At 37.0% G+C, this 11,865-nt stretch overlaps 2 protein-coding genes and 1 pseudogene across 4 annotated transcripts; all 3 read left to right on the top strand.

Moving 5' to 3' along the window:
• Nucleotides 1-2,780, top strand: LOC133700777 (uncharacterized). Of its 2 annotated transcripts, none has more exons than XM_062124439.1 (6): nucleotides 1-341; nucleotides 485-618; nucleotides 943-1,053; nucleotides 1,139-1,289; nucleotides 1,604-1,875; nucleotides 2,336-2,780. In XM_062124439.1, the coding sequence occupies exons 1-6, from the start codon at nucleotides 84-86 to the stop codon at nucleotides 2,574-2,576; spliced, it is 1,167 nt and encodes a 388-aa protein (XP_061980423.1). In that variant the 5' UTR covers nucleotides 1-83; the 3' UTR covers nucleotides 2,577-2,780. The 2 variants fall into 2 exon arrangements, with proteins under 2 accessions (XP_061980423.1, XP_061980424.1); XM_062124440.1 differs by having other exon boundaries at nucleotides 1,604-1,930; nucleotides 2,336-2,478.
• A 2,837-nt stretch (nucleotides 2,781-5,617) lies between these two features.
• LOC133701980 (probable phospholipid-transporting ATPase 7) lies at nucleotides 5,618-8,139 on the top strand (annotated as a pseudogene).
• A 419-nt stretch (nucleotides 8,140-8,558) lies between these two features.
• On the top strand, nucleotides 8,559-11,474 carry LOC133701153 (uncharacterized). Of its 2 annotated transcripts, none has more exons than XM_062124975.1 (4): nucleotides 8,559-8,813; nucleotides 8,905-9,007; nucleotides 10,081-10,264; nucleotides 11,152-11,474. In XM_062124975.1, the coding sequence occupies exons 1-4, from the start codon at nucleotides 8,733-8,735 to the stop codon at nucleotides 11,153-11,155; spliced, it is 372 nt and encodes a 123-aa protein (XP_061980959.1). In that variant the 5' UTR covers nucleotides 8,559-8,732; the 3' UTR covers nucleotides 11,156-11,474. The 2 variants fall into 2 exon arrangements, with proteins under 2 accessions (XP_061980959.1, XP_061980958.1); XM_062124974.1 differs by having other exon boundaries at nucleotides 8,561-8,813; nucleotides 11,147-11,474.
• The last annotated feature ends 391 nt before the right edge of the window (nucleotides 11,475-11,865 follow it).

The following is an 11,865-nucleotide window of genomic DNA, read 5'->3' as shown; positions in this document are numbered from 1 at the left end:
TCAAACCGGATTCGGTGAAAAAGAACATCTTCATCTCCCAAGTACACAACAACTCACGTTCAGGCAAGGACAGCAGAAAGTCAATGTCTTCCTCGTTCTTGCCATCGACGTCTTTTGCAACTCAAAGAAGAACATCCCAGAAATTAGGAAACCCAAAAACTGCCGGACCCCTTGATCCGTGTATAACTCCTGCTTCAAATCCCAGACCCATCTTTCAGTTTCTAGCTTTTGGATTGATTATATTCCTCGCCTTGCTTCAGTTACTACCTGCCACTCATTTTCGAGACCCATTCGACCCTTCTAGAAACTGGGCTCCTCTCCATTCTAATCCTTCTTCTCCAGTTAAGTTCAGTTATGCTCATTTTTTTTACATAGTTGGAAACTTTTTTTGTACTTGTGTAGTGATCATGATTGATGCTTTGTTGTGTGTGTACTTGTGACTAAATAGTTCTGTTTTTTACTTTTACATTTTTTATGGTTATAGTTGAGGGAGTTTAGGGATGCAAGAAATGGTGATGCAGGTGGAGATGATGGAATGGTGCATGTTGTTTCATGGATGGATTGTTTAGACCTCAGAGCTCTTGCAGTTCTGGCAAATTCAACTCTGTCAAGCTCAAGGTTTGTTTCAACTTATGGAAGATGATCCTTCCATTGTTGTCAATTTAGTAACTGATTTATGGATAATCCTTGTATTGTTAGTGTTGAGAAAGGGCTTAATTTAGCTACTGCAAATTTTCAACACGGGATGTTATATCCTTTGCATGTTTATTGTCTGTATCAATATTTTAATTTCATGTTGTGTATTAGAGTTATTGTTTTGCCTTTTTCATTGGCTTATTCAATTGCTTGTTATTCTTTCTAGTGGGAGTTTAAACTTGGTGCAAAAGGCTTGTTATTATGTTTTGTTGATCTCGTTTCTCTTTTCTTGTTGATGATGATCAGCCATCCAGATTTGGTTTTCTTTCATTTCTTTATTCCTGGAGGGAATGAAGACAAAGTGTCTTTCTATAAGTTGAAGGTCTTGTTTCCACATTCAAACCTTGAAATTCATGGGTAATTACGTCTATTACTATTATATTTTCAAACTTAATAATTCACTTGGAGAGGGTGTAAATGATGTTGTGGTGAAATATTGTAGGCAAGAGCAGGTTAAAGAAATAATGAGGACTGTTTTTTCTGGGGGACAATATGCTGAACCCAGTTATGAGGAAATAGTACCTTTTATCATACCCACCGTGCACAATTTCTTGAGAAAATTCATATACGTCTCAGCGAATGTAATTATGAAGGTTAGTTCTATACATTTAGTAGTCGCCTCTCGTTTTCTGTATTGCTAGTGTTTATAGTGTTTTTTCCCTGCTTTGTTTATCTTTTTGATGAAATGGGGTATTCTTTTGAAATGTAGAAATGAGCACAAATGAAGCTGTAGAAAAAAATAATCTAAACTCCTTGTGATTTTCACTTGGGATAAGTGGCATCAAGATTTATGCTTTTTTTTGGTCAGAGGATAATTCATGATATTATAAACGGCAACAGAGTATTTATCCAGATGATATTTGTCCTGAAAGATCAGTGTCATCAAGTTCCTTTACTTCTAATGCAGGCTAGAGTTGAAGAACTAATTGGAGTTGACTTGAACAACTATGCCATAGCAACAGCTGAAGACTGCTCCCAAAGATTAAAAAATTATGTGAATTTAGATGTGTTGGATGCTATTCAGAGATCGGCTTCAAAGGCATGGGTATCTGAGACACCTTATGCTAAGGATTCTTGTTTGCCAGACTTCAGCGTACTAGTTATTAATGCGAGGAAATTAGAAAAAGATTTTGTCGAGATCGTCTTATGGTGGAGCAAAGCTCTGAATTTGAGGGAAAGGTTTCAAATTCTCCTCTATTTCAGATTTCCTTTCTACATTTATGAATCTGACATGGTACCAGTTCACCTTTCGAGCTTAATTTTTTGGGCAATGTGTTGTTTTACCAGTAGGAATTTGAATGTTTAAGGGTTTGTGATTATTTCATCAGTTTGTCGAGTGGTGGGATAGAACAATTGCAATATAAAAGGAATTCAGGATTAACTTTAACATTCTATGGAGTGTTGATGCGCTTTTAAGTTTCATTTATGAAAACAACAGGGCCATTTTGGCAGGGTGGTACATAAAATGCCAAACGAAAACAGTGGATAAAGCTTCTAAATGCTGTTATTTTTCATACTTTATTATCACCTGGCCTCATACTGTTTCATTTGTTTCTGATTGCTAGAGAACATATATTATTTTAAGGAATCACTCATCACTTTTTTCTCTCTTTTTTTTTTGGTCTTGGGTTATTTGCAGGACCAATAAAAAAAATGTAGCCGTTGCATTAGCACTCTACAATAGTTATCTCAAGCTTTCTTCATCTTGGCTGGTCAAGGATTTCTCATCATCCCAAGTTAACAACAGTATGATTATCCACTACGATGGGCCCAAGACTAGTTGTAAGGAATCCATCAATGGTACTGCCTCGGAATACAGTCATGGCAATGTCTGGACTCGGTACCTTCCTTCAACCTCAGATCGAATCTTGGGCAGCTAGGATAGGTACCTCTGTAACAATGCAGAAGCAGGGCGTGGGATGAAATTCGCCTTGAGATGTATAATAAGGCACTTGATGTTGTAAGTCAGATTGAACATGAAAATGTACATCTTTGAGATAATTGAACATTTAATTATTTTTTTTCTTTGCTCTGATGTAATTGATACATATCTAATATGAATGGAAATTTTTTCCACAGTAAAATCGTTCTTTTGTTGTAGAAATTAGCCATTTTATGAAGGAATTTGATTACAAGTTTCTCTCATAGGAGCAGATTAGAAGCATAACTGTTGTATACTTTGGCTCTTATCTACTAGTATCAATTTTGACTTGAGCTGTTGAAGATTATTTGAGATTAAGAATCCTGTTAGTAGCACAGCTTGATAGGTCTGAAGTTTCAGGAAAAATATATGTTCATCTGATGGGATGAGATTCTTGTGTGTAGCTAAATCATTGTACACCTGGACAATTTAATGCTCGGTTCACTAGAGAAAACTATGTGCACCTGGACAATTTAATGCTCGGTTCACTAGAGAAAACTATCTGTCATCTGATTTTCTCATAATTATCTTTCATGATGCTTGAAAATCATGTGGAGTTTCCTTGAGGTCAAACAGTAAAAATCAAGACGAGAAAACAGTCAGTCCGAGATAGTAGAGATAAATCCAGGAAAGGAAGCATAGACTGCCATGCAATGTGTTTAATGCAGTAAGAACTTCAGCCTGATTCTTCTGGATTTTTATTTGAGCTTAGGGATTGTTCAATTTTTTTAAAAAAATAAAAGTAGCCGTTGGTTCCAAGGTCCTGTCTTCAATTGTTTTTATTTCCCTACAAACTTCGCAAGTTTTTTCCATTTTGTCTTCTCTTAGTCCCATTGGAATCCATTTCACAGCCGGTAAGCGTGGCCGCAATCAAATCATATTCTAATTTCCATTAAAGTCCCATCTGCTCTGCTGATTTTCGTAATTCTGGGGGAGATTCTTCTTCATTTTCGGTTGATGCTTACCTATTATGTCGTAACCAGAGCCCATATTATAGTGGCATTAAAATAATTCTTAAACAGATTTCTAAAGAAAGTGCAATGGAATGGTAGAAAGAAATGTTTTTATTCAAGGACATAAATAGCATGCTGACTTGCACACTTACTGTCCTACATCCGGCACGATTGACTACAATGTTAAGCTTTGTTTAATAATGCAGCAGCCATGAAATGTGAGGATTTATGATGGCTAAATTACTAAACATATCTTGTATTTTGAGCAAGAAAATACTTTATACATATAAAAACATGAAATATTACAAGTTTGTCATCCAACATGTGTAATGATATTATCCAAAACGCTCTTGTTTTATAATAAGATGCCACTTTATTTCAACAAAATTTCTTAGCAGGGGGTGATAAGATGAACTTCCACATGTGGACGTTTATACCGGGAGTTCAACACCTCAAATTCGGAGGAAAGTTTACAAGATCTGGCTCACAGATCTAGAGGGAGTTCACAGTGTACTAAATTAACTAGCTTTCCGTTTTTTTGATAAAGAGGCTAGCATAACCGTGTGTCTTTCTTAGTATTTTCACGTTGTGTTGATCGACTTCGGAAATTTCGAAGGCATGCATAAACGAAGCTGACATTTATTATATTCAGATGAGAGAGTTAGAGTTCTACCGCATAGGGATGTGTAAAAAAACCAATAAATTGATTAAACTAAAAAAAATTAGAAAAAAATAACTACAAAAATCAAATAAAAAAAATTTAAATTAACCAATTAAAAAATCACAAAAAAATTCCGATTCGGCTTCGGTTTTTAAAATCTAAAACCGATTGAACCGAACCGAATCGATTCAACCAGGTCACCACTAAAAAAAAAAACAAGTATAAATAGAAAGTTTTCTAACCCTGAACCTACATTCAGCCGCCCCCCTTCCTTTGCTCTCTGCTACTCCCCCTTATCTCTCTTCTCTGATTTTTTTATGCTCAGCTCCACGATTGTTACTTGTTAGTTGTTAAGCTCCTGCTCCATTGCTTAAGCTCTATGCTCCTTCAGCCGCCCCTTCTCCCTCTTCTCTGTCTCTTATCTCTCAAATGATTTGAGTCAAATCTGTCTTCTTCTCTTCCATGCTCTATATCTCTATCTCTCATCTCTCATATCTGCATGTTCTTGGCCCAAATGTTGTGGTTTTGTGGTGCTTGACAATTTTAGTAGGTTCATCTCTTATATCATGCTTCTGTTTAATTCTTTCCCTGCAGCGATGTTTGATAATTGTTTTTAGAAATACTTCTAGTTGAATCCAATAATCATGGACTCGATCTGATCTTTGGTAACTCAATAGGATGAGATTTGGGCAATAGGATGAGATTTGGGTGCATGCATGATGCTAAGAATTGCTTTCTATTTGTTTGCAATTGGTAGGCCTTGTAACATTCCCTGGAAAACGAGTGGAGAGTGGATTGAATTTGAAATTAGCTCAAGCATCATAATTTTAGTTTGACCCGGTTTGAAAGGAAAAAAAACCGAACCGAACCGAACCAAAATTAATAGGTTTGAATAGGTTTTCGGTTCGGTTCAGTTCAAAAACTTAAAAAAAAATCGGTTTGGTTGTTTATTTTGATTCAAAACCGGACCAAACCGAAAATGCTCAGCCCTACCGCTGCATGTGTGAAGCCCAGTCAAAGGCCTGCAAGCTCCAACAAAGTCCAAAATTTTGCGTTGGTGTTGTCTTTCTCAGAAAAGATTAGTGATGGTGAAAGTTTAAAAATTTATGAAAAATCTCAATAAGCAAAGAAATGGCTTAATTTAAAAGGCAGAAATTTCCAATTTGATGATGTGATGTTATCAGCACCCACTTTTTCATGTTAGAGTTCTGACAAAGTTTGGATGGAGACAAGTTACACTCACTTGGCTATTAAAATCATTAGCGCTGGTCTTGAAAATTCTGGTTTTGGTGTTGGTGAAATGAAACGGCACTTTATATTTTCTTATAGTTGAAGTCCTGTTTTCTATATCATTCTGCGTTAACAGAAATTGGTGTAGCCAGAATGATGCGGGAATCATGTAGGAGACCAAAGGGGAAGGTAAGATGGAGCAAACTGTATTCATTTTCATGCTTTAGACCGCAAACAATATACGATTCTGATTCTGCTCAGGAGTTCATTGGTCAGCCAGGATTTTCTCGGGTGATTTTCTGCAATGAACCTCAACTGCACAAGAGAAAACCTTTCAAGCACACAAACAACTCGGTATCCACAAGAAAGTACAATGCTGTCAATTTTCTACCCAATGCACTTTTAGAGTTCCGCAGAGTTGCCAATTTGTATTTTCTTTTGACAGCAGCGTTGTCTATCACTTCTTTGGCTCCTGTTAAACCTGTAAATTTTGATTGCTCCATTGGTATTTATGGTGGGAACCAGCATGCTCAAAGAGGCTGTTGAAGATTGTTATAGGTTTCCGCAGGTAACTTGAAGCAAAACATGGCATGAATTCTGATTTTCTCCTCGCATCATTTGACAGTTCTCATTTCTCATCAATTGTTATCTGTCACTTTATTTTCCATCACCCTGACATTTCAGAATTATTATATTCTTACTCTAAAGTGAAATTTAGATAGATTTTCATGCTCTGATTATGCTATCATTAATTCTCCGCAGGACTTGAACGTAAACACTTGAAATGTAAAGGCTCGTGCAGGAAATGGCTTATTTGTGGATAAATTGTGGAGTGGACTTTCGGTAGGAGATGTTGTTAAGGTTAACAAGGATGAATACTTCCCGAGTGATCTTCTTTTGCTGTCTTCAAGCTATGAAGATGGCGTTTGTTATGTGGAGACTATGAACCTTGATGGAAAAACGAATCTGAAAGTCAAGAGATGTTTAGAGGTCACACTTTATCTGAATGAGGATGCCAATTTCAGTGAACTCAAAGCTACTATCCGTTGTGAGGATCACAATCCAAGCCTTTACAATTTTGTGGGGAATTTAGAGTTTGATAACAAAATGTACCCCTTGAGCCCTTCTCAACTACTTCTAAGAGATTCAAAACTTCGAAACACCGATTATGTATATAGAGTCGTGATCTTAACCGGGCATGATACAAAAGTGGTAAGGAATTCCACAACGTCGCCATCAAAGCGAAGCAGGCTTGAAAGAAAGATGGATAAAGTCATCTACCTACTTTTCTCTATACATGTTCTGATTTCGCTGGTAACTTCCGTCAGGTCTGCTGTGGTCATCAAATCTGATATGGGTCAATGGTGGTACCTTCTTTTGGAAGATTCTGATCCACTCTTCAATTCGCCAAAGCCTGTGAAATCAGGTTTTCTACAGTTCACAAGGGCTCTCATATTTCTCTGTATGTCTCCATCGGAGCTGTCAAAGTTCTACAAGCTATGTTCATTAACAAGGATATACAAATGTATGATGAAGCAACCTGCAAGTCTGTCCAAGCTTGAACTTCAAATTTGATTGAAGAACTTCGGTCAATTAGAAATCATTGTGTCAGATAAAACTGGAACTTTGACTTGTAATCACATGAAACTTCAAATTTGATTGAAGAACTTCGATAGGCTTGCAGAAAATGGTAGGGCATAGCAAGAATCAACAACTTCACACCTTTCAAATTATGCAGAAGATGGATTTCGAACTCTAGCATTTGCTTACCGAAAACTTGAGCAGGCCGAGTACGAACATTGGAACTCGCTATTTATGCAGGCAAAGACGACAATAGGTCCTGAGAGAAGAATTACTGGATCAAGCAACCGAAAAAATAGAAAAAGAACTAATTCTGTTGGGGGTTGCTTCTGTCAAAGACAAGTTGCAGAAAGGGGTTAGCTTTCTCTCTTTCTGAGTGAGAACATGGGAGGGATTGAAAGTTAAACATTTTGTTTTATGGAACTGATGCATCATTCTTGACTTCTACATTAGGTTCCAGGATGCATAGATAAACTTGATCAAGCGGGGATGAAAATATGGCTGCTCACTGGTGACAAGAAGGAAACTGCAATAACTATGGGGCGAGGTTTATGAACGTTTCTTAAGAGAGGAAAGTCCCTAAAGGAAAAGAGAAGAAATGTGGAGATCACCCTAAAGTGTCTCATTTTTTCTCTGTTCTGCAGATTTTCTCGCAGCTTACATCTGCAGAACATGAAACAGTTTCATGTATGTTTGAGCAAAGAAACCGAGTCCAACAGCCAACCGAAGGTGAAAACTTCAAAGAGAGATGCTATTAACAGCTTTTTTCCATTTGTGCACCATCTCAAAACAAAGAAATCAGTGGAAAAGATAACGTAATGTCATGCAAACTCCAAATACACTTAATGAGGAGCTCTTTTTTTTTCCTTGCTGTGTTTTCCTGTGAACTTGGTTGGTAATTGCAGATTTTCTTTGGTACTAACTGATTGCCTTCTCCTAGTATTTATGGCTATGAAAGAGGATATTGTGCATCAGATTGAAAGTTCATGCCAAGATACCATTACAGATTCACCCTTTTTGCTTTGGTGGTGGATGGAAGAGCTCTCGAAATTGCTTTGAAACCCGATGAGAAGGACCAGTCCTTCATTTCTTTCTAAATTTATATTCAAAATTAGTTATACACCATGTTTTAACCAAGAAAAGAAACTATTTTTCTTCCTTGTAAGAAATAAAGGAAAACCTTGGTATAATCAGTAACCTATATATCTCCATCCTTAACGGAGTCCCAAAATAAAATATTTTATCAATTTAGTCTTAAATGTTTCAGACATTTCTCAATTGGAATTTTCTATCAATGTTTACTTAGCATGTCTATGCACATTATGCTATAAAACGATGCTGTTTGTAAAACTTGTCCAAGAAAATGATAGATATTGATAAAAGGATCCAGTTGAGAAATGTCCAAGACGTTTCTCGGACCTAATTGCTAAATTATTTTGTTTAGGGACTCAGATGATAATAAAGTGGCTAATTTTAGGTTTTAAAAAAATGATTTTCAGTATAGAAAAAAAAAAAACAAATTCTAATTTAACGGACTGTAACTGGTCTAGCTGCCATAACCTAAACGCCTCCATTTCCTCTCTTCCCAGGGTTTGCTCGCTACCTCAGAACACAACCACCGCCACCACCCCACCGCCATCTCCTCCACCTGCGGAAGCATCCGGGGCTAAATAATCACAAACCCTCTCACATGGATAGCAGAGGAGAAACTTTGGTTGATAACAGTCCCGAAGACATACGCTGGCTCTGTAACCTGTCAGAATCGGAGCTTGTAAGTTAAACATGGATTTTCTCATTTATTTCTTGCTCGTATAATTCATGGTGAATTAAATAGTTTTATTTTTTAAAATTTCTGTTTGCAGGATATGCTTATTACGTTAAAATCATTAATTCTTCATCGGGCAAAGGTACTCGGTCATGATGAACTTGCCAAGAAATTCGATTCGCCGACGCTTCGAGCCGTCGGTATTTTTTATGCTCTTTTTTTCTTTTCTTTTTAATTAATTTTTATCGATTGTAAATTGATATGGAGTTATGGTGAACTGTTGAAAGTTTAATTCAGAAAATAATTTATGTGACGGGAAGTTGCGATGTGCCAGCTAAGTGTCTGTCCGGGTTTTATCTGACCTGCACCAGAAGGTGTGCGCCAGAGTTTCTCACCATAAAAAAAAAAAAAAATTCATGCATGCGGTGCAATTTTTGCATTTCAGTCGTGTGTGTGGAACATCTATGCTGAGAATTTGATTCTAACTCGCCACGCATGTATTGTATGCATGGCTGGAATGCGATGCTCATGACATGTGTGACTATTGCTAGTGTTGCTCTGAGGTCTTTCTTGTTAAGTTGTCTTATTTATTTGTTTGTTTGTTTGGTGTACAGGATTCATTTTTATTAGGGTTTGTACTCTGTCTGACTTTTTCTCAATGGCGATTGACATTAGAACTGGAGTAAAATGTTGTGAGATTAATTTGGTGGCCGCATTGTTAGAGCTTGAGATGCTTAATGTTATGTGGCCCTAACTTGCATTCTAGTGTCATTTATGACCTCTGCTACATCCTCCAAACCCAATTAGTAGTTGAGAATCCACTGAATCTTCTAGCCCTTTAAGGATCACATTGCAGTGCTCGTCTCTATAAGCTTGTGAACACGAACATGATGTCGAGATGCCAATAAAAAAATTGATTATTGTGACCCTCTGATTGTCTTAGGTGTTTCATATGATTAAAAATGAAGGGTAACTGAGTATGATGAAAATTGGTCGCTGAGTGGTACAGTTGTAAATTTTTCAGGCTGCCAAGTAACTGCATGGCTCAATTCCTTAAACTGCAATTGTGAATCACTCTTGATTATTTGCTTAGAATCCTTCTTTGGCAGCTCCAACACTAAAAAAATGCCCTTACATGCCGAATATAATAACAGAATGTCTGCATCATTTCCCTGGCTGAATGCACCTTCCTTGTAACTTGAATCAATTCTGTGAAGTTTTCAACTTTTATAGTGGCTAAGAAAGTCTTGTGTTTTCTCTGAGCCATATGCAGGGCTCTTTTTGATGGAATATCTGAAAGGAAAGGTTAGAGATTTATCACATGTTCAAGGCTTGACTAAGCTTGCTGCATTCTCGGATTGTTGCAATCTATTAAAAGGTAATCCTGGGGACGACTCCAGCATTGAAGAGCTGAAGGCTTCCATCGATATTGATGAAAGAAGGAGACCAATCAAAAGGTATGAAGTATCTCAAAGTGCAGTTGTTAATGACTTAAGTTATGATTTATTTTGGTTAGATGCTTGGACCTTGCTGATAGTTCTAGAATTATTTTTTTCATTTACCTACCCTTCATTGGAAAGTTGGAATTATATTGGTGGTGATGCTTTAAAGGAAACAAGTTATGATTTTTTGCAAGATTTGTACTAAGTACACCATGATTATCATTCTAGATTTAGTATCTAGTTTTTGTCGAAAATTTGATCTCTCTGTCTTTCCTTGTGCTTTTATTAATGCCGCTACTAGAACTTTCATCTAAAACTACATCCAATTGATCAGCATCTGGTTCATTTTGTTACTTTGATTTTCCTGAAGGACGATTAATACTTGTTCATTAGTTTAGAGAAAATGCTTGAGGGGTTATGTACTTGCTGAGAGATTTTGTCCTTTATTTCTGTGTGGTCAACTGATACTGGTTCCTGCAGATTTTAAGTTAAAATTAAAGGTGATGTTTGCGTTTCTTTGGCAAACTATGGATTTTTTTCCAGCCCTATTATCACTTCCTTTACAACCAAAGTCTACATCCTTGAAAACATACCCAACCACAACCATACAGGCTATGTAGTCATTGTCATTCATGTTTCCTAGATTGCAAAATCCGTCTTGGACAATGAATCAGTTTCCTGCCAATTGAATATGTGAAAAGGTTTTTCTGGACACCAGTGCCTATCATTAAATTGAGTATACGTGGCATACATTTTTGTTTCTCTGCTGATTGTTTGTTTGGTGGTTCCTTGCTGAAATTTTTGGCTATTAAAACAAATGGTATGATGAAGTTCTACTGTCTACCCATGATTTCTGATACATTTTGTTAATCTTTCTGTTAATCGATTTTTTCACAGAGCAGGTGAAGAGGCAACCAAACAGAAGAAACAGAGATTATGACATTATGTCAGCATATCAAGGCAACACTGTTGACTAACAGCAGTTAACCAGTTTCTCAGAGGAAGGCAGGCTTTTTGCTGATGTTGGCTCCAAAGATGCAAAACTGTATCATATATTTTTGCCACGAACTAGTCTTTCTACCCTCCTTTGTGGATCTTGCATGTGAACATGGGAAGATCTATATATAAAGCAATCTAAAAAAAAGAAAAAAAATTCTCCAATAGATTGTTGTTAATTGAGATATAGACCAGTTCAATTTAGAAATGCAATCTTAATTTTGGTGCAGAGCTTGCTCATTGTTTTCAAGCCAGTATACGTATTTTATAAGCCATTTATCTGAGAATCCTGGTGCCATAAGCTTTGTGCAAACCATTTATCTGAGATGCAAATCAATTTGGATTATAAGCCATATGAGCAACTATGGAAGCCATTCGGGTGAATAAGCAAACACAAAACGCAAGACAAATGCCGAATTCAAGATCACCATGGAAGTCCAGTTATGGTCCGAGTTCTTCTGGGTGGGCCAGCTGTCGTCCGAGTTCTGGTGTGAAAACTGAGAGTGGATTTTGAATCAATATGTATGCCACTCTTGAGCTGCATGGCTTGATGAGCTATTTCATAATGGGGATTAAGGATTCATGGGATTCTCGGGGTGGGGAGGGGACAAGAGTGGGGA

Source organism: Populus nigra, chromosome 8 (genome assembly GCF_951802175.1).
Source record: "Populus nigra chromosome 8, ddPopNigr1.1, whole genome shotgun sequence".
In the NCBI taxonomy this organism is placed as follows: Eukaryota; Viridiplantae; Streptophyta; class Magnoliopsida; order Malpighiales; family Salicaceae; genus Populus; species Populus nigra.
Note: the sequence above shows the minus strand (reverse complement) of the source record. Positions and strands in the feature narration are given on the sequence as shown.